This window comes from Volvox carteri (genome assembly GCF_000143455.1).
Source record: "Volvox carteri f. nagariensis unplaced genomic scaffold VOLCAscaffold_49, whole genome shotgun sequence".
In the NCBI taxonomy this organism is placed as follows: domain Eukaryota; kingdom Viridiplantae; phylum Chlorophyta; class Chlorophyceae; order Chlamydomonadales; family Volvocaceae; genus Volvox; species Volvox carteri.
Genome location: NW_003307592.1, coordinates 577530 through 599526, shown reverse-complemented (window position 1 = coordinate 599526; position 21997 = coordinate 577530). Strand labels below are relative to the sequence as shown.

The 21997-nt window shown below is 58.4% G+C and overlaps 2 protein-coding genes across 2 annotated transcripts in view; both read right to left on the bottom strand.

Annotated features, from left to right (window-relative positions):
• Nucleotides 1-1533: 1533 nt before the first annotated feature.
• VOLCADRAFT_118991 (uncharacterized protein) lies at nucleotides 1534-16484 on the bottom strand (the record flags this gene model as incomplete). The annotated part of the gene is made up of 28 exons (XM_002955141.1): nucleotides 1534-1630; nucleotides 2725-2870; nucleotides 3067-3327; nucleotides 3632-3967; nucleotides 4164-4187; nucleotides 4655-4738; nucleotides 5113-5215; nucleotides 5751-5921; nucleotides 6164-6288; nucleotides 6670-6906; nucleotides 7378-7461; nucleotides 7718-7786; nucleotides 8130-8384; nucleotides 8735-8861; nucleotides 9090-9234; nucleotides 9271-9421; nucleotides 9637-9965; nucleotides 10129-10402; nucleotides 10928-10975; nucleotides 11376-11563; nucleotides 12067-12350; nucleotides 12925-13285; nucleotides 13652-13811; nucleotides 14279-14425; nucleotides 14875-15097; nucleotides 15155-15250; nucleotides 15801-15970; nucleotides 16251-16484. The coding sequence occupies 28 exons, from the start codon at nucleotides 16482-16484 to the stop codon at nucleotides 1534-1536; spliced, it is 4929 nt and encodes a 1642-aa protein (XP_002955187.1).
• Nucleotides 16485-20107: 3623 nt separating this feature from the next.
• The window catches only part of VOLCADRAFT_106710 (uncharacterized protein), a gene marked incomplete at its 5' end in the record, with an annotated part of 3606 nt that continues 1716 nt past the window's right edge, over nucleotides 20108-21997 (bottom strand). The window contains 2 exons of the mRNA XM_002955140.1: nucleotides 20108-21405; nucleotides 21442-21754. Coding sequence (XP_002955186.1) covers nucleotides 21057-21405; nucleotides 21442-21754 — 662 coding nt within the window. The 3' untranslated portion in view covers nucleotides 20108-21056. The remainder of the gene's footprint in view (nucleotides 21406-21441; nucleotides 21755-21997) is intronic.

Sequence of the window (21997 nt, the reverse complement as noted above, 5' to 3'; positions counted from 1 at the left end):
CATGCACCTGTTTGCTGATAACCCTAAGCATACTTCAAAAGACGAAAGCATTCTAACCTCAGTAAATAACCTCAGCATGTATGATGCACATACACTTTTTTCTAATACCTAAGTGCTGTCCGACTGTTCTAAGAACTGCCCCCCCCCCCAAGTCCATGGGAGGTATTCACCTTCTCGGGCTGCGTTCCGCTAGGGTCATATATGGCCTAAAGAGGCGGGTGTTCTATCCCCAATGTCCCGCAACGAGACCTCCAAAAACGTTTGAGTGACCAGCACTGCTTGCCCACTTCCTCCCAACCAGTCGAGTCACGATCACGCACCCAAACCGGCAGCTGCCTCTGCCTCCGAAAGTCCGATCATCTACGAAGCCTAGGTGCGCGAAACAGTACTCCTCCTCTCCCCCAGCTGTTCACAACTCACGCGGCCGCCTACAAATTAGGTGTTGCTGCTGCTGCTGAGGCTGATGCGGCTGCAGCGGTGCCTACTGCCTGTGCCCCTCCTCCTATCGAAACGGCTACAGCTACAGGAGAAAAGAAGCTATCAAAGCTAGGTATCTATCCACGCTAAGCACAGACGCCGCCAAAAATGTTCAGGTAATTTCAACTTTTCACGGTAAACCCTGTATCAGCAGGGTCAGCAGCAGGGTCAGCAGCAGCAGCAGCAGCAACGGTGCTGCAGGCTGTCCCACCAAGAACCCCACCCAGCCCATCGTGTCCGATCTGATGAAGTAAATTGAATCAAAAGTCAAGAAATGTATAGCAGGTGTGACATGTATCAAGTCCGAGGCAAGTCACGGAAGACGTCAGCAAAACATTCTGTAGTGCAGTAACCAACTGCGCCCCACCACGACAGCGAAAGACCTTAAATCCTCTCCTTCGCTAACCGCCCGCATCATAACGCAAATGGTGTCTCCACCGTCAAAAGACAAGTCCTAGTCAAAGTGCGAGAGACAGAGCGCGCAAATGGCGGGCACTGTTTTTTTTTTGAACCCTCCATTTCCCCCGCCCTGGTCCTTGCTTCACCTGCAACACCCGGACGGCATCTCGTCCTATACTTCACGCGCGTCACGAGGTGCCCTCCAGAGAACGCCACGTCGGACAACACAGGAGAAGCCACGTTGGGGCGTGGGGAAACCTGTACGAACGAATGATGGACCGCCAATGAGCCATGTTGGCAGTTGGCCAGCAAAGCCATCGGCGCGTGAGCCACCTGACGTTCTTCCCATCCCAATCCGTTTCACAGCTTCCAGGTAACCCGCCCCTTTTCCCACTTTCCTCGGCTATCTGCGAACGAGCAGGGCAACCCAAACCTCGGACACGCCCCCTCCGCCACACCCCCTCCCCAGTCTCGGCGAATGTGCTTGGGTTCGCTCGCGTTGGCCTCCGTCCTGGTCTGATCTGGTCGGTCGGGTCGGGGTCATGTCATCCTTTCATGAAGTCACATCGCGCACCACGCCGTATGCGACGGCGGGCGGGGCCAATGCCTATTTCCTCCTCCTCCTCCTCTTCCTCCTCCTCCTCATCATCACCATCATTACCGCAGTGCCTCAGCTTGCACTCGCACCGCATCCAAGCGCCGGGCGACATCCCCGCACTCGGGAACGCCCAGTCTGTGGGCTTCCAGCGCGAACCTGGGTGGATGTGGGGGGGAGAGAGGAAGAAAGAGAGAGAGAGAAAGAGAAACACCGGGGTCAGCGTCAGTGTCAGACGAGGCGGGGATTTCCTTCAACGGCGTCTTGTCGTGCTTGACGGCGTTGGCGATGGAGATAAAACCCCAAGGCATGTACGCACCCCAAGGCATGCTTGTTTGGAAACAAGGATGCAGCAAACTGAGGCAAGTGCCCCGCCGGGTCGCAACCCAGGCTGCAACGGGGCCATCATGTCATGGCCACGTGGTGTCGTAGTGGTGCAGCAGCTTACGAGTGGGTGGTTGGGCTACGGTTCAACGGAGCGGGCGTAAACACGGCTGGTCACAAGGCTAGCCACGGCTGATTCACACGCGTGCACTCTTTTCGTTCCCAGCCCTTCTCTTCCCTGCCCGGCCTCTGGTCCCCCTTCCCCCTAATCTCCGCACCGCACGGCACGCGGTGCCTAGGCTACTCTCCTTCCCAGGCCCCGCTCCTCCCTTGCTCGACATATCGTCCGAGGCCGCCAACCACACCGCCACAACTAAGGGCCCCAAAGAATCTCTTCTACCATCCTATCCCATCACATTGCAAACCACGCATACCGGTCTGCTGCGTCCGCAAGCGCTCCAGCCTCCCGCGCCATGCCCACTGCCGCGGCAGGGGCACCCGGCAGCATCGCAGCCGGTCCTGCCGCGCCTCCGTGCGGCACCACCATGCCCACAGACGCCGTGGACAGCAAATCCGAAAGCGCTGCCGAACACGCAGCCGCCGCCGACCTGCCCAGAAAGCCACATCAAATCCAGATTTTAAACACAGCTTGGAAAGCGAGCGCGTTATAACAACGTGCGCGCGTGTTCACATGCACTGGAATGTTGCGGTGTGTTAAGGTGAGTGCCGCGGACGCACATGCCCTTGGTGATCTAGGGTTTAGGATTTGGATTAGAAAAGGGCCGGAAGGTAAGACCCACCATCCCTCGCGTGTCCCAAAATCATGGCCCCCCATGGCCGCTCAGCAGCCGTATGCCTCACAAACTCTCGGGCACAAGGCCTCGGGCCCCCACCACACCGCATTCGAACTGGGGTAACCTCTCCCTCACCTCAGCAACTGCACCCGCACTCGCACGCTGCTCAGCTGAGCCTCCATAGCGCTGCCACCTCCCACCGCAAGCAGACCGCCCCGCCCGCGGGACAACAGGGCTTCGTACACACGCCGTACAGCAGTGGCGCTGCCCCCCGCGGCGGACTGCAAATGAGAGCCAAGCCGTAGGAACCGCCGTCGCGGATGGCGTGGGGGATTATGCAGCTCAGGCAAGATTAAAAACACGCAAAGGGTTGATCTCGCGCCATCCAGGAGGTGGCTTCACGGACTTTTAACGTGACGGATCGACAGGCCCATTGACACAACCGCTGCGTCAGCACAGCCGCCTCTACTTACTTACCATCAGCGCTGGCACAATGACCTCGCTAGCACGCTCGGCCGCTGAGTCCTGTGCCGCCGCTGCTGCTGCGGCAGCAGCCCCGCCTTCTGCTGCCAACGGCGCCGGCCACAGACCCGCCGCGAGGCTCTCTAGCCGCCATGCCACGTGTACAAGCGGCAACGTCAGCTCGTCCGGGTACAGGGGGGGCCCGAGGGTCGCCACGGCGTCGCATGCGTCCGCGAGGCGCCCGGCAGGCCCGGCTTCGGGGCGCTGGTCATACGCCTGTCCCGTCCATGCATCCAATCAAGAGTTGAGGCGCGGCATCATACGAGCAGGCGCGAAGAAAAAGTGAAGCGAAAGTGCGAAATCTAAGCCGGTCTGAAGATATTTTCCATTATGCCACCCAGTTTTAGAGGCCGCTCATGGCAATAGAATACAGCACGCGCAAATGTTTTCAGAAATCTCCATTTGCCTATTCCAATATCTACAGCTGATAGCATGCCGATTAGCTGACAACACGCGGCACAGATACAGCTACGAAGCACCGAACGAGGGGTATCCGCGCCTGCGGAAAGGCCCTACGCACCCGCAGAAGCTCGTGGTCCCAAAGCGTCCGCACGACAGCGGACGGCTCCGCCGCGCCACCGCTGCCGCCTCCACCCGCAAAACGAATCATTTGCAGGCAGATGTCCCACATGCCGAACGGCTGTGCGTAGGCATTGTACAGCACGGACAACTCCAGGGGCGAGCCGGAGAGCTCCGAAAGGGCCCTATCCACCTCAGCCAGCGCCGCCGCCGGGTCAGCAGCAGCACCGCCTCCGCCGGCACCGTCAACAGAGCCTTGACCACCGGCTGCCGCCGCCGCGGCTGCGCCGCCACCAGCGCGCTGGGCCGCCCCGGTAGACAATCGGATGCGGCGGGTCTTCGCCGCGGCAGATGGGAAAGGGGCGTGGGAAGATTAGTCAAGAAGAGGCAGCTTTAGGGGGCTGGGAGGGACAGCTAGGGAGCTGGGCTGGGCCCGCAGTAGCACAAATACGCTCTTGACGAGTAATATTCCCGGTACCTTTCCCGCCTGTGCTTTCTGCCGCATAGGCACGCCATACACACATCACCCTCACCTGAAAGCGCTCCGCGATGGCAGCCTGGTTCAGGGGGCAAGCGGGAATGGGGCAGGCAAAGGAGGTAGGCAAAGGAGGTAGGGAAAGGCGACTTATCATGCAAAGAGAGGGGCCACATGCGCGCGGCCAAAGGCCCTCGCAAAAACCCTAAGCATAAGTCACCGTTGGAGTCATGCGGGTTGCTACAGGGACCACCTCACAACTGCGCTCGCACTGCAGCCCCCCCGCAACCCGCCACGTCAGACAGAGCCCAACACCTTACTGTCACCCAAGGCAGATCACCAAGCCGGGTCGCTTCCTCCAAGGCGCCGCAGCCGAGCCAGTCCTTACCTCCCTCTGTCCTTGATTTGTCCCCACGCTCTCAATGAGGAAATGGTCGAACGGTCTTTCTCCTTTCGTAAACGATACTTGTCTCCCGCAATTTGCCGGCTGACACTTCCGCCTTCTATAACTGGCCTCATACGCCAACCCCCCCTCCCCCACACCCTCACCTGAAATCCCACCACCTTGGCGTCGCTGTCCAGTCGGGCCACCAGCGCCGAGTCACCCGCGGAGCGAGCATGCAATACCGCAGACTGTGTGAGTGAGTGAGAGAGGGGGGGAAAGGGTCGAGAGGGGTCCAGAGATCGCATGGTCGCATAATAACATGATAAGATAATACCGGGAAGAGAAAATAAGGAAAAGAAAGTAGGGGAATGGAAGCGCACACGTGCCTCTTTGTTCGGCATGTCGTGTGAGTGCTCTCTGGCCAACTGTATATACGGGCCGTCAAGGAGCCTCAGTCACGCAGCCAGTCAGTCAGTGGCTCACATAGGCGCCCGGGGACGGAGAAGTGAGAGGGGAAGGGGGCGGGGTCACTCCGCACCCCTCACGGCGCACGCGAACCAAGCGCAGCTGCGCTCTACACCCTGCAGGCTTGATGGGAATCCCTTTCTGGGAAAGCACCGACCTGCAGCGCGGCAACTCGGGACCTCAACGGCACGGCAAGATCCGCTCCGGGACCAGCCCTCCGGCAGCCCAGCGCGCCATGGACTAGTGCGGCGTCCAGGAACCTGGGAGGGGAAGCAGACAGATGTGGTGGCGGCAGATGTGATAGCGGCAGATGTGATAGCGGCAGATGTGGTGGCGGCAGATGTGATAGCGGCAGATGTGGTGGCGGCAGATGTGGTGGCGGCAGATGTGGTGGCGGCAGATGTGGTGGCGGCAGATGTGATAGCGGCAGATGTGGTGGCGGCAGATGTGATAGCGGCAGATGTGATAGCGGCAGATGTGATAGCGGCAGATGTGGTGGCGGCAGATGTGATAGCGGCAGATGTGGTGGCGGCAGATGTGGTGGCGGCAGAGGTCGTGCACGCTGGATAACGTACTCACCTACAATGTAGCATTGCGCGCACTGACATTACGAACGCCCCTACCGTGTAATGAGCACCCCTCTTTTGGCGCGTGTGGCGGCCGGTGCTTGTGGTGGCGGCAACAGGAGTCGCATCAGGCGTCGCATGAGCCGGCCGCCTCCCCCTCGCCCCAGAAAACGTCTCGCGCACGCACGTGCAATGCATGCAGCAGCAATCGCGAACACAACAGACCCACCTGCCCTTCCCCACGAGCATGCGGCACAGCAGCTCCAGAAGCGCCACCTGCGCCCCCGTCAGGGGCCCGATAGGCACACCGCCGCTGAGCGCCGCGGCGGCCGCTGTGGCGGTGGCAGCCGCCGCGGCGGCCGGCTCCATGCCGCTGCCGGGCGGCACCAGGCCACCCTCCCTGCAACCGCCGCATGGTTGAGGACCGCACGAACAAACCCATGTGAGAGAACAAGGGCTACAAACGAATTCGGAGCCGTGTCCCCAACCCTAGTCTGTCTAGAAATACAGTTGGCTTCTCACATCCCCATGTGGCGGCTGAGATCAAACCAGGCGTGTCTCCTAAACGCGGGCGGGACGATCAGGTGCTCTCGCCCAGATCAACCACCCAGTAATTGCAACTCAAACCACCAAACCACTCACCGGGCCAGGTAGCTCTCTAGCCCCGGTGCATCACGGGACAGCAGCTCGTCCGCTGCACCGCACGTGCCGATCAGGAAGCCATACAGCTCGTCCAAGAAGAAGACGTCCGTGGAAGCCAGGGCGGTCTGGAGAAAGTGCGGGTGCGCAAGATGCACCACAAAGGTGTGGGGAGGCTAAGCGAGGCGAGATAGATGGTAGGTGCCATAGATGGTAGGTTGATATAGAAAATGTAGATATGAGGTGTAGATATGAGGTGTAGGTATGAGGTTAAGTGATTCGAAGCAAGGGTGGATTGTGCCGACAAGTGAGGTCCGCCATGGAGCATGTGGCCGTGAAAGTTGGGGGGTTAGGCGGTAGCACAAGTTCCCCCTGTAGTAATTTGGTTTCAGAGCTCAGCTTATAGGGGTCAAAGTGCTGAGTATCTCAAGTCATAGGTGGAGGAAAACCTCCCTCCCACCTGCCCTCAGGTTCCTCCTCCTATGCTGCACGGCAACAAGGTCGCGCACCTTGAGCAACGCCGACTTGAAGGCCGTACGCTCCGCAGCGCTCAGCGCCGCCGCGCCGCCTCCGCCGCCGCCCCCACCGTCGACTACAATGAGGGCCCGCAGGGCCCCCAGCACGTGGCCATACGCCTCCCGCCGCCGCTGCCGAGCCACCTCGCAGGCCGGCCCAAGCTCGGGCCGCATTGCCAAACCTTCGGGGTCCCGGGCCGCAGCCGCAGCAAGCGCCACCGTCACGATGCCCTACAAGTACCAGCGGCGGCGGCGGCGGCGGCGGCAGCACAAGCCGTACCGCAAGACGAGCAGGTATAAGAACCGCGAAGAACAGAAACACCCAGGATAAAAGTAACAGGTGTGCAGCAGCTGACAGCAGCCCAGCAGGGACAGTAATCAAAACAGCCACAACAAAGACCCTCATACCCACAACAGTAACATAAGGCAGCTACTGAGGAAAGATGAAGAGCAGCTGAGCAGGAAACACAATACCGCGGAGCTGCAGCACCACCCGCGGTTGCGGAAAGATGAACCGCAGCTGCATGACAGAGCGAGCAAGTAGTCCCACCCACCCACACTTCCCAGAGGGCTTGGTGTTTTAGCTCTCCCCCTCTGCTTTCACCTAGCATCTCACGCACAGGAGAGCTATCCCGCTCCATGGCACATTCAAAATTCCCAGGTCCATTAGTCCAACCGCCAACTTCCAACCGCCATACCCACCTCGTAGTACTTGAGGTTAGCCAGCTGACTGGTGAGCATCTCCAGGGAAACGACCAAAGGCACACGCACCAGCATGGAGACCGCCTGCAGTTGGACCAAGACAAGACATCAGACAAGGTCTAACAACCGGGGTAAGAGAGGCCGCAATGGAGACTAAAACCATGTATTTGTGCTAGAAGGAGCGACCAAGAGCCTTCCTCTCGCGCATAGGGACACCCACTAAAATACTTTTTTTTTAAATTGAAAGCAAGCGCCTTGTGTTGGCAGGCACACGAAGGTCTGCTAGCACGTTCACATCCATGATCTTGTCTGCTTGACGAGGGCCCAACCGCTTACCCACCTGCTTGACTGTGGCCTCCCGCTCGGGGCCCGGCGGCGCCGCCTCGGCCGCCTTGAGCAGCGCACTCGCCTGGGCAGGAATGTATTTTACAAGCAAAGGGATAGACGAGGTTTATGATGATGATGCGTAAGTCGCAAAGGCAGTGTCGACCGCGGCGTGATCACGTGTGACGTGTCGTTACCGCTGCGGCATTAGCGCGCATCCATGGAGTGAGCGCCGAGACGCGGAGGAAGCTAGGCTTCCCTGCGACTATTACACTCAGCGAGAGCACGCAGACGAGCGTCACGCTTTACTGAATTGAGCTGTGAGGAGGAACGCGGTGCCGGGACGCGGTGCACATAGCAGGTTGCGGAGGAAAGGAGTTCATCGTCTTAGGCTCCCTGCGGCTGCCCACATCACAGCGCCTTGTCACCTGGTAATATGTCCGGTCCTCCTGGCGGAAGTACGACGGCGCCGCCGCCTGCAGCGCCGCCGCCACCGCCTCGGCACCGGCGGCGCCGCTGGCTGCCAGCCCCACCCCCGACGCTGCCACCAGCACCGCTGAGCCCGCCGCCGCGGCTGCCCCCGTGCCCGCCATCCCAACCTCCAGCTGCTCGTTCACCAAGCCGCTGATGAGGCGCGCCGCCATGGCCTCGCCCTCCGCGTCCTGGGCTAAGCTGCGCAGAGTCTGCGATTGTAATGGAAGCCACCACCAAGCTTTAGGTTAGGAAAACGAAATCGCGCGTTGCTCTGCCATTGTGAGGGGAGGTTTTAGGGTTTTAAAACCCTAAAACCCACATCAATATACCGCATGACCACATACAAGCTGGGGACCATGAGTGAAAAGTTGCGCTATCCTCGGCCATTTGCGCCTCGGAGCATCCACCAGTCCTCTGAACTGAAGGAGAACTTAGGGTTTTAGGGTTTTAGGGTTTAAGGAGAACTCCCCCAATCCCCCAGGCCTCCAAACATTCTCTGTTTCAAATTCCAGTGTTTGGGACTCAAGAGTCCAAGACTGCTTCACCTGCACCCACCCACCATGTTGGCCAGCTTGGCCATATCCACCGCGCCGCTGCCCAGCTGCCGAAGCGCCAGGCGCCCCAGGTTGTGCGCGGAAAGCAGCCGCAGCAGCGAGCACGCCTCAGCCACACGGAGAACCAGGCCCCTAGGCGCGGGCAGCGAACGCAACCGAAACCAGCAACAGAAGCGAAGGTCACACGTAATGCAGCCAGGCAGGCAGGAGACTGACGACTGCCACGTACAGTCTGGTATTATCGCGACGACTCGCAGAGGGATACAGAGCACGCCGGCAGGGCTCATGCGGCTGGAACCCCGGAGCGCGCATCTCTACCTAGTAATGGAATAAAACAAGGATTGAAGGACTCCCCCACACCTGATGCGCTGCGCCATTTCGTCCTCCTGCTGTGCCGCATGCTCCAGCCGCCGCCGCTTGTGGATCAGCACCGTAGGGTCGTCGGCTCCTGTGCCCGCGCCGTACCCAAAGGCACCGCTGCCGCCAACGGCCATGCCTCCAACACCTGGCACTGTCCCGCCAAACATCATCGGCTGGGCACCTCCGGCGCCACCGCCGGCGGCGCCGCCGGCGCCGTACGGCGCTGCCGATGTAACGGCGGCGGCTGTCCTGGCAGCGTAGCCCTTTTGCTGACGCTTTGCGATGGAGGCCTCCAGGAAGGCGGCCAGGCCCTGAAGGCGCTCCTCCAGAGCCTACACGCACGTGAGGGGCGCTCCGCATGTTTCCGTTAGCGTCGTTCGTTACAGGTCGTTACAAGTTACAGGTCCCTACAATCTCTGTCCTGATACCTCTGTTAGGTGCGTGTAATACACAGTGCCGTGCAACGTCACATCACGGGATTAGCCCCCTATGTGTCTACATCATTCGAGAACACCACAACATCACGGTCTGCAAAAAAATACCTCACCTCCAGAGTCTGGTTACTAAAGCGGCACGTGAGGACCCGCCCCGCGGCGGCGCCGTTGGTAGAGCCGTTCCCGGTCGCCGGCCCCTTGCCGCCTAGCGCCATGGCTATCTTCTTATCGTACACGGGCGCCAGCAGGCGATTGACGTACAGACAAAGCCCGCGATGGCCCGCGCTCCAGGAAGGTCCAGGGTTGGGATCAACGGCACGACCCATGTACATGCCGTTGCCTCCGCCCCCCATGCTTCCAACGTTAGCACCGCCCTGAGGGTAAGCTGGATAATCAAGATGACGTGGCGTAAAAACGGGCGGGCAACAGCAGGAACGAAACGCTGCATGAGGAGAGAAGGCAAGAATGCTAAAGAGTAGGGAAACACTTTCCAGGCATGTATTTCAAAGGGTAACGCGGAGCGGGCGGTGAGGGTATTTATAATGAAGGATCCCAGGCCAGAAGACGGGGGAAGAGGCCACATCTTTTGTTCCATGCACCCTCACCTCCGTCCGCCGGGGCCGCGTCCTCAGGCATGCGGGCCTCCCCCACCAGCAGCGGATTATCCAGCGCCGCCGCTGCCGACCGTGCCGCCAGTGCGCTGACCCCGCCGCCGCCTAGCGGCGAGGAGCTCGGAGAGCACCCGATGGCGCGACCCGGCCCCAGCGCCGACGGTCCCCGACCGCCGCCAAGGCCACCGAATCCCGGCCCTAGCGCGCCTGGTGGGCCCGACGTGGCGATTAGATAGCACATGGCCGCCGCCTCCACAGGGCCGTACGCCTGCGTCAAGCGGTTTTATGAGGGTCGGAGGGTTTTTCAATGTGATTTATTGCATCACGCTCTTGCGTCAGGAAGGCATGTCTAGAAGCCTTGCCATGGATGGATATTGAGGCCGCAGGTCGCAAGCTTGCCAAGCAAAGGGTAAGGGGTTCCTTAGTGGTGCACGTGTGGGGACTTTCCTTGGTGAACAAAAACCAAAAACAATGTGCGAGGCTTTAGGGTTCAGCCAGCTAGCAACAGCAAGCAGGTCGCGGTGCCGGCGCAGAAAGCCCTCACTGCGGAGGACAGCGGGGTGGCTGCAGCGCGGGTTTACATAATTTGAGCCGCAAGCAGCGACCGGCGAGGATGGCACACGAGTGACTTTACACTACTACAAATCAACGAGGTTACTGCAACACCAGCTTCCCTTCAGAAAGGCAGCGCGGGCACTCCTCGAATCCGGTCGATTTCCCGTCCCGCATTACTGGCACGAGCGCCTCAGTTGCACATTTACCCTCTGACGCAGCCGGCGGGTAAGGCGCTCACCTGGAAGAAGGAACGGAGCTGCTCCTGGGAATTGCGCTCCAGGATTTGCTGTGCACACCGACGGGACGCAGCGGGAACCGGAATGGTGGCTTTCGCGTTATGAATTGCCAAACAAAACAGGCAAAGGTGAGGAGCTGGCGCCCGTGCAGAAGCTCGGGTCGATGGGCATCAGCTCGAGGAGGTCGAGGCGGCGCGACGGGATCCACAACGACAACAGCGATTAGGCAGCTGGACGGCGCCACGGCGCCCAAAAAGCCCGGTGTGTGATGAGGTCGCGTGTGTATTGCGTCTAGTAAAGCAACGGACGAAGGACTCAGGCACAGCACGCAGCACGCCTTGCGAACATCCAAAGTGATTCATCATTCATCGCCCTAGTGCGAAATCAGGTGGTCGAAGGCTGCTCACCGAATGATCCCCCCCACCCATGCGGAGGCTGTCCTCAGCTTACCATGAGCAACTCAACGGGTCGGCGTTTCTCCAGCTCCACCACGCCCGCAGTGCCAATCAGCGCGAACCGCGGCGGCGGCCACCAAACCGCCGAGACCAGCTCGTCGCTGCTGGGGCCGGCACGTGCAGACAGCGCGTCAGGTCCCAGCACCGGCCGGCAGGGCGCCGCCTCCACTGCGCAGGTCTCCCCTGTATGAACCGCATGGACGAGGTTTTGGGATGGCTAAGGCCAAACACTGAGCCCAAACACCCAAAGCTTCAACTCAACCAGCGCGAGAGAAATGCTGTGTAAAAAGTACTTCACGATTTACAACGCACTAGCCGCAGGGAAGGAAGGTTCCAGGTACGGCAAGCGTCTTTGCTTTCCTCCAGGTCAAAAAACGAAGCGGCAAATCTTATGTTTTTTCTTGCATCTCCTTGTGCCATTCTTCAGGCTACGGACGGACTTCACAACACAACAGGACAGGACCGTGTGAGAACAAAGTGCGTCGCAATTTGTGCTGGAGCTGGGCGACCCAGAGGCTGGCTCGCTGCAAGCAGTCAATAGATGCTTGTCCATCACGTGGCAGACAAGCATCAGAGGAAAAAACACAGACACGTGATCAGGTTTAGGAAAGGGCAAAGGTATGGTAAGGAATGAGGGAAAACACAACCGCTGGCTCTGACAGGTCACTTGGGACCACTTGGCTCACCCGGCACGAAATTGTCCAGCTCTGTAACGCTCTCGCGCAACCCGCCAACAACGTAGCCGCCATAGCTGCCATAACCATAAGCGCCGTAACCGCTGCCGGTGTGGGTATTGAGCGTGGCCGGAGGCACGGTAGTGTTGCGCGACGCAGCCAGAAGCTTAGTTGTGCCACCATTGCCGACTCCCTGGCCGCCACCACCGCCACCGCCTCCCGCACCCCCAGCGGATTCTGAGAGCAGCAGGCAGCCCGCCGAGTAATGGGCCGCCACGATCTCAAGCGCAGCCGAGCTGCGCGGAGCAACATGGCACAGGCATAACCACACACACACACACATACAAGGGTGGGTGCCAAATCGGAGTACAGGCTCTTAACGGTTTCCGTCCTGCCACGCAGCACTCCAAGAAGGCCAACAGGGTAGACCAGGGGTCAATGGCATCAACCAACAGAGGGAAGATCAAACCAGCAGGGCAGTTAGTCTTCCCGCGGCCAGCAAAGCAGGTACTTCACCGTGTACCGCGGCTCTCCTGCACAGCCTGGCCCATCACAACACAAATGAGCATCTGGCGGAACACGGGTTCAATGAAAGGGTATTCCATTTATCATATAAAGACCTAGGAATTGATCTGATTCCCGGAGGTCCTATCATAAAACGGTTAGTTTTCGTGCACTTTTCGTGCTTCTGAGGCAAGGAGTGTAGGTATTCCATCAACAATTGGATAAGCAAAACCATCTTTTTTTACAATACGCACACAATAGCCATTCACCCAAGAACACCATTGCTCCGCCCTCTCCATGGCAACCGCTTGGGCGGTAGACATACTGTCAGGAGGCAGTAACATATAAAAACGTAAAGACCCCCACCGTGAAAGATCCGTGGCCGCGCCCCGGGCTACCCCCGAGTGGGGCAGCGCCGCCCGGGCAAACACCGCCGCCAGCGTCTCCGGTCGGCGGGGAAACGGTGGCTCGCTGCTGGCGGCTGCTGTGCCCGTGCCGGCAGCAGCGGCTGCCGCGACGGCGCCAGCGATGCCGGCTGCCTCAGCCGCAAGAGCCCGCTCTGCACTGGCGGAGCCCGCGCGACCGCCGCCGCTGCCGCCGCCGCCGCCACTACCACCACCATACGCGTTGAAGGATCCGTACGAGGAGGGGTGGTGCGTTGTGAAATAGATGCGGCGGCCATCAGCCGTGACCGCCATCAAGTGCAGCTTGGAAGACTCGCTGGTAGCTGCGGCAAAACGTGACACGGCCGGGGGGAGGGTGGGGATGGGGGGAAAGGGCACATGAGCATGTGCAAAAACAACAAGGAATCAAATGCAGACAAAGGTGCGTATGTTGACAGGAGGAAGAAGGGGGAATTCGGACTAAACGAAAGTGCCAAAAGTAATCGAGTAGTGGCACTGTGTACTCAAAGATCAAAGGTTGAGACGTGCAGACACCTCGAGGCAGCAGTCGTGAACGGACTGGCCTAGCCAGGACGGCCGCAAGGGTTGCAGACCCGTGCAGTCCCCCTTGTCTTTTTGAGGTGGGGGACGTCAGGCGTGAGCATGTATTAGACTAAAAGCAAGAATATGCAAGGTAGGGACTGACGCACCGAGCGGCGCAATGTACTTGACGGCTGCGGCTTTGCGGTCCGCGGACGCGCCTCGGAAGAGCTCGCGGCCGCCAGGGGCACCCGCCGCCGCGGCATACACGTTCGACACTTCCGCCACACGGCGCGCCGGCTCGTTGCCGTAGGTGCCCAGATCGAAGACCTGCGAGCATAGAAACCGGTACAGGTACTGGATCGCATGTTGCATGGCTTACAAACCACACGCCGCATGATGCAGATGCGGCCACTCATGACGCGCGCACCACAGATAGCAATGGCCTTGGACGACGAACTAAGGCCGTTCTCGATGTGTGTGCCAGCCCTCATGTACATTCCACTCCCAGACACTACCCACCCAAAAGCTGAAGAAAACATGGGGGAACGCTAAAAATCATATAGCCTGCGCCGGCTCAACAGGCTACACGACCGCATCCATCCGTCCACCGTGTGCTCATCTTCTACAGAACATTTGCATGATACCCCCGCTCGCACACCAGTCGCCATGTCCATATCAAAAAACCCCTTATGTTACACTTCATGACCGCATTGCTAATTTGAATCCATTCTCTTTTGACTGACATGATCCTCAAAGATAATTCCCTAAAGTCGGCAGCCCGCCTGCCTGTGTACCTGGATCCCCGAGGCAACATTCAGGGCGTACAGTATGTGCCGCTCCTTGTCCACCGCAAGGCGCTCGATGGGCGGCGGGGCGCCAAGGCCCAGCAAGGAGGGCACGAAGGAGGGCAGGTATTGCTGAAGACCCGACGTCAGGCGGACCTGGCCACGGACAGGAACGAGCGAGTAGCGGGATTGCGTAATAGCGGGATTGGGCGACAGGTGTTTTAAGGATTGGGCTTCTGGCGTAAGAAAGCCCGATGTCACGGGAAAAAGAAGTCGGCCGGGGGCAGCGACTTGCCTTTCCAGCAACTGACCTGAGACGCGCAGAGGTCAAAAGAACAACACCATCAATCCTGCATTTCTCGTAGTTGGCGGGCGGCAAGCAATGGCCTTGTTCTCGGTGCCTCTAAAGCTCCAGATGTAAGGCTCAGGTCTGGCCTCCGTGAAGATCCCCTCGGCGTCAGATTCAAATATTAGGTTGTTTATCTCCAACAGCGTCCACGCAAAACATGTTGCAAACAAATTCCACCACGCACGTATCGTGTGGTCCCCTTGGCAGGCAGGAGAGGCAACGCAACACCCACTGAGCGACAGCCTTTGGAACTCACTTTGGAAATGCGCTTGTGCCGCCACGTGTCCGCGGCATGGTACGATAGCTCGTACACATGGCCATCGGCGCCGCCAAGGAAGATACGGCCGCAGGGCCCTGCCGTGCAGCACGTGATCACGACGTTGTCGGTTGGGATGCTGTACAAAGGAAGCGGTTGGAGCAGGATATCCTCAGGCACGTCCTCCGCATCCTCCGCTGCGCCTCCGCCGCCGCCGCGGCGGCTGGGACAGACTCCCAGCAGTACAATCTCCGCCGTCGTACACAGTACGATAATGTACCGGATAGCCGGCAGGAAGACACCGGGCCGCGGAACGGCCAGGCCGACGCAAGTGATAGCTTGATCCTCGCCAGAGTATTCCAACGGCACATCGGAACTGTGAAATGCAAAAGTTCAGCGGCAAGTGTGGGGAAGCATTATACTTGGCACCGATAACTTTACACCCACACCAAGAAGACACAACCTGGAAGGCTAAAAGGTCCGTACGCGGGCTATGGTCCATAAAAGAACTGCCTGCAACCCTTGCAAGCCGATGCTTCATGTTCATGTACCACAAAATGTACCGCAAACAGGGAGAGTCCGCTGTGCGATTAAGCAATCCGCGAGCAACGAGACATCCTCTGCCAACCCGCTGTGACCGCATGTGCCCGTTATAGTTCGACGGCTATGAAAGCTTGGGGCAGTAAGCATAGTAGCACCGGCCCAAGGACCATTGCTTTGGATAGCGCCAGACCCCCACTCGATGTGCGTCATGTGCACTACACGACTCAGCCAGCACTCACGCCAGCAGACGCCCCTCCTCTCCGTGCGTTCGTGACCGCTATCCATCCCCTGTACACGTCAACATTTCGCGTCATTCCCCATTTTCCCTCCAATACTCGCAACACCACGACGCACTGCTTAACCTCTGGCGCTGTCAATCATACCTTCGGTCATACCGCCATAGAAAGAGGGAGTCGTCTATCGAAGCCCAGGCCCGCCGGATTTGGGGAAAGAGGCCGCAGAAACACATAGCTTGGCAGCTGTGGTACTTGTCCTGAACCATGGTGGGTAGCTCCAGGACCGCCGGGGACAAGGGACGAAGCAGCGAGGGCCACTGGAGGGCACAGCGGTGATGACCGGGTCCGTTGACCGTGGCCAGTGCCGCGTACGTGGGTTGAACAGGGGTTAAGAAAGGATAGATAGCGCGATGGAGGCTTTAGGGCGTAAGATGAAACAATTATCCGGGAGAAGCACGTGGCAAGTGGCTGTCATCGTCTTCCCAAAGGGTGAGTCTAGCCCCCGGTCCCCTGCAGTTTGCACCATCCCCACAGGAGCCAGCACGAACAGGATGATGACGAGGCAAGTCTGAGACCCAAGGCAGCTGCAAGTCTTACCCCTTGGAAATGCTGCTGATACGTGTCTTCCTTGCTGGTCGATGCCAGGAGATCGTGTAGCTCTGCGTCACGCCTGAACTCCTTGGAAACCTCCGCGACATGACCAAACGTTTTTGAAAGCTGGTCAACGTCCTGAAATTTCCGCGTTGGTACGCTTAATGATTCCTGCGGCGCAGCGCCGCCGCGCGTAACCTCTGCCGCGACGTCTCGCTGCCATGCTGGCGCCGCAGCCATCAAGGAGCACGGCCGAAGGCCTCTGGTAAAGTTTTAAACCAATGACCCTTTGGCGGGTTGAGCGGCCACTGAAAAGGTTGCTGCGTTTTTGATTTGCTTCGGCGGGAGTTCCCGACAGGCAAGCAAAGTAAGCTTCCGTTCCGTTTCCAAGCAATAAAGCTTAAGATTATGGAGTCAAAGCAGTTCAGTCTAGCCTTGTCTTAAAACCAGAAAATGGCGCCACGCTGCGTAGCGATGGCGAAGTGTCATGACAACATAGTAGTTGCGCGTAATTAAAGTAAGGTTGCTATCATTTGGGGCCAGGACCAGAAGTCAGACAAGAATCAACTAACTTTGGCATTCACCGTTCTCGGCGGGTATACCGTTGCCGGTCGGTGCGACAAGCGGACAGCCCGCATTCACGGTTACCTGTTGGCACCCGCCGGATTCAATGTCATTTAGATGATGCGTGAATCAACTTAAAACTTTTCATTTGTGAGGTTGCGCGATGTCCGTGGTGGCCCTGGCCATTCAATGTTGTTGATTGACAGCCCAATCTGAATTGCAACAGTGTAATCGAACAAGTAAAATAGGGATAGCTTCCTCGATGGATTTTATATACGTTACTGGGGAGGGAAAAAGATTGGCGGACCCACGGACCAGGACCAGCCAGCCTAACGGTTACATCTGAATGCAAGGACGCGTTGGCGATGCGCTTATATATCTTAATGCGATGGACCAAACAGACATCGGGTAGGATATTTCTGATTCCCGAGAGGATTGAGGCTACATCCTTTGCATGGCGAGATTGCCACCGCCTTGACACCTTGCCCCGCCCGCCTGCCGCGTATAGGGGCCCCCGGGGTGAACTAACCTCCTAGAGAGGTTTGCCTGACCAGCCTCAGTTAGAGTGAGGCCGGTTACGGCCAGCGACCTTTGCGTGGCCTGGGTCTGCCGAAACGTGTTCTCAGGGTCGCAGCGATGGCAGCCACGTTAGTAGGGTTCTGCTTCTGGGCTCAAGGCACCGACAAGGCTGCCCCTCAAGGGAAAGACCGTCCGGTGATGCAAGGACCCAGGCAAATGGTGCAGGCTGCCTGGGCGGAACTGCGCCACAGCGCGTGCTGAGGTTGGTTGTGAGAGGGCCTTGTTGCCATCGTGCGCTCTTTCATCATCGATTACACGATGTTGAGACACAGGGTTGCGCGCCCTCGGTCGAGCAGGAGGGGACTGTGGCTCCAGCGTCAGGCCCGGGTCGACGTGTAACAGGACACACACACACAGACACACACACAGACACACACAGACACACACACAGACACACACAGAGACACACACACACAGACACACACACAGACACACACAGACACACACACACAGACACACACACAGACACACACACAGACACACACAGACACACACACAGACACACACACAGACACACACACAGACACACACAGACACACACACAGACACACACACAGACACACACAGACACACACAGACACACACAGACACACACAGACACACACAGACACACACAGACACACACAGACACACACAGACACACACAGACACACACAGACACACACAAACACACACAGACACACACAGACACACACAGACACACACAGACACACACAGACACACACAGACACACACAGACACACACAGACACACACAGACACACACACAGACACACACACAGACACACACACACAGACACACACACAGACACACACACAGACACACACAGACACACACAGACACACACACAGACACACACAGACACACACACACAGACACACACGCAAGGATGACGGCAGGGACAGGAGGCTTGAGGTGTCGTAGAACGTCGTGCAACGGATGCGAATGAACATGGGCGATTCATCCAAATCGGAAGGCAAGGCAAAGCTCGGATAATACAGGGTTGTTTATTTAGGAGTAAGGACGGCAACAAACCGCAGCCCATGCTACCAAACTTCCGCCAGCGTGGCACCTAGGTGTTTTACGCTTCGGACTGTCCTAATCCCAGCGCCCAATCTGACCGCCCATTCCGTCATTCCATCATGCAGCTCTGGTCTCCGTGTATGCATGTAGGTATGTAGGTATGCATGTGTCCATCTGTTACTTGACACTGTGTGCACAAGCGCGGAGCGCGGAAGATAACCCACTTTAATGAATCTACCTAAGGAATTCAAATTGACAGATATGTTTATTTACCGCATTGTGACCCAAGGGTCGCTGCAGTACTGAGTGGCCATTTCGGCTACACAGCATCTGCGGTCACCTTCTCGGACCACGGCAAAGCTTTTTTCGCACTTTAGGTAAAACATCGGCCAGTCACCATGCGAATTCATTGCTCACTCCTACCGTGTTGCGTTACAGTAGCTAAGCCGCCAACCGCAAGCACAACTCGGTAGCAAACAACCCGGCTGCGAGATTCCTTCCCAACACCAACCCCCCCATTGTAAAAGTTGCACTAGTGGCCGATAGTGATGACAGTTACCTGTGTTGCGGCGCTAAAGAGCACCCCGCCCAGGACCTAAAGGCCCCGAGAAATGCTGAAGATCCACACGAGGCGACTACTCAAGGCCAGCAGCGACAAAACCAAGGACCGCTGCGTTGTGGCAATCCCAGGACGAAGAACAGACAATCGATGAACTACATAGATGGGTACTCCAAGGATAGAGTAGGATAGAGAGGACAATATGTAAGATGCTGACGGTGGGCGTGGGGGGAGAAAACTAGAGGACACTGTCCCAGCAGCGGGACACACCTCTTGGTGATAGTCAAAACAACGGCAGCTAAAGGAACCAATGCGGCTGTGCGACCCAAGTAGAAGCTTGACGTCCCCTTTGCTGTACCGTGGTCCGGCACATGCATGCATGCATGCATGCATGCGCCCTGCTCCCACGCACCTTCGCAATAACCCCTGCCTATTTCCACACACAGTTATACCTCGCTTCGAGAAATCGAAGCATGTGGCGAAAAGAGTGGGGGGAAACGGGCATTGTGGGACACGTGCCGGGGCCCGACAAGTTTTGCTATGGTTATGGTCACAGCCAGGCATGGAGAGGGTATGCCTTTGTTCTGACGCACGGCATGCATGTAACCTGTGGCCTCGTGCTGTGGTGTGCAGTGCTGTCGTGGAATGTGAGGCACACGCATTGCAGCGACGATTGACGAGTCTGTGTTTTAGGGTCTTGCTAGGGCATGTGGAAGCAGGTATCGGCCATTGACTTAGCTTACGGTGATTGGTAGATTCACGGTCTAGGCCCGCTGTTATGCGTTCTTCGTTGTGGACCTGTTGTACGGCGTGTTACGATGTGTCCAAGGTATTGCGCACTCTGCCAGTCCGTGTTACAATAATCATAAAGCTGTACAAGACATTATGCCCAGGATTTCGTCTATGGCCCTTGTTAGGCCTTGAACTGGAAGGCTGATAGGAAGAGCCACAGCGGTTGCGGTGACCGCCGTACCCGCAATATCTTATTGCCAAACGAGGGGGGTCCTTGTGAAGCAGCTGCCCGCGTTTCCAAAGGCTGTAAGTTGGATGATAGTAAGGTGTGCAAGGACATGTGCTAGGAACGGAATGGGGCCAGGCTGGCGAGGCGAGTGCAGCAGGAGAATGGATTGTGAGGCTTGCATACGAGGCTTACATGGCGTTTGGCGCACGGCAAACTGCAAGTACATTGCAAGATGTCGTTGCGGGCGCAAGTTTGCTAGAAGCACAGGAACCACAACCAGAAGAAGAAGAACAGCAGCACAGCAACAGCGCGCGCACAGGACACGTCGCGTCGTGTCTGTGCAATGAAGGAGGAACAAAGGAGTAGTCCTAGAGTGGCGATCCTTGTTGCGCGCGGATGTCCATGCCACGACAGGCAACATGATGGGTGCTTTGCACGCTGCCAATTTGCTTCCGAGCACTCGAAGAGCGGACATACAAAGCAGCGCAACGGGCCCCCCCGCTATCCCTCAAACCTCACGCAATAGTCCATACCAAGCGCTGCCGTCCGTAAGGGCAGCAGCTGCCGTTCACACACGGGCTAAGGTCGGACATGTATGCACCGTGAACGAAGGCCTAAGGGCGATCGTGCCCAAATGAAACAGCACTGGCGCGAGTTTGCTAGAAGCACAGGAACCACAACCAGAAGACCAAGAACAGCAGCACAGCAACAGCGCGCGCACAGGACACGTGACGTGGTTTCCGTGCTAAGAAGGAGGAATAAAGGAGAAGTGTTAGAGTGAAGATCGATGTGGCCCGTGGATGGCCACGCCAGAACAGTGAACATGATGGGTGTTTTACACGCTGCCAAGTTCCCCCCGAGCACTCGAAGAGCGGACATGCGATGGAGCGCAAGGAGCCCCCCCCTATCCTCAAACCTCAAGCAATAGACCATCCCACGCGCTGCCGTCCGTAAGGGCAGCAGCTTCCGTTCACACACGAGTTAAGGTCGGACAAGTATGCACCGTGAATGACGGCCCAAGGGCGATCGTGCCCTAATGAAACAGCACTGGTCAAGGTCGGGAAGCCTCGCGCTGAATACGCGGGACCCACTCCGTCAAGCGTGAGGCGTGTAGGTGCTGTGAGGGCTAGGCGAGCGTGTCTGGGGCGTCATCGTCATTGTCTTGGACCGTGATGGCGGTGGGCGTGTGTGCGCTGCCTGCGCGTTGCCGCCTCATCGCGTAGAAGGCCGGGCTGGCGGAAGGCGGCCCACACAGCACATGGTAGCCGCCTGGCCCCCGAGCCTTGAACTGCGCGATGTAGAAGGCCTCCATCCGTTGGGCCAGTGCAGGATTGGCGGTGGACATGAGGCGCGTGAGCGAGAAGTGGTCATGGAAGGGTTGGTAGCGGCTGGCGTCCTCCTTCATCCGGCTGGGTGGGTTGCGGGCATGAGCTTGGAAGCGGCGTTGAGGGTCCTGTGACTGGCCGACATACACTCTGCCGGTGGGAGCGCACGTGATGGTATACAGTCACGTGCGGGGGGAGGCACTTGAATCTGGCTCGGCGGGGCTGCTTGCGGCTCGCTTGGCTGGCGTGGTTGTGGTCAGGAGGGCGCCCGACGCTCGCGCCTGCTGCGCGGCCGTCAGCACCGAGCGCGCGAACTCCTGGTCCGTCTTGAGGACGGTGCCCGCGTCCATGCCATAGTCATAAATGAGCTCTATGGCGGTATCTGCTCGCAGGCTGCCGGCAGCCGCGATCCACAATTGCATGACCGCCGCATGCGTCGCGGTCGCACGGTCCGGCATGTCGCCTTCGTGTATTGCTGCCGTGATGTTGTACAAGGACGCTGCAGGTGTTGGGAGGGAGGGAGGGCGGATGTGAGGTTGGCGGGATGTCGGGACGGAAGTGGAGGCATGGAGTGGCGAGGCGTGACAGGAAGGGATGCCGTGGCCACATGGCCGGACAGATGGAGAGCGGGCACGGGGCACGGCAGCCGGTGCAAGCGAGGAATGAGCGGCAAGGCAGCACGACTCACTGCTGGCGGGCTTGGCGTGGTGCTGCTCCAGGAACTCGTCCCTGTACTTTCGGG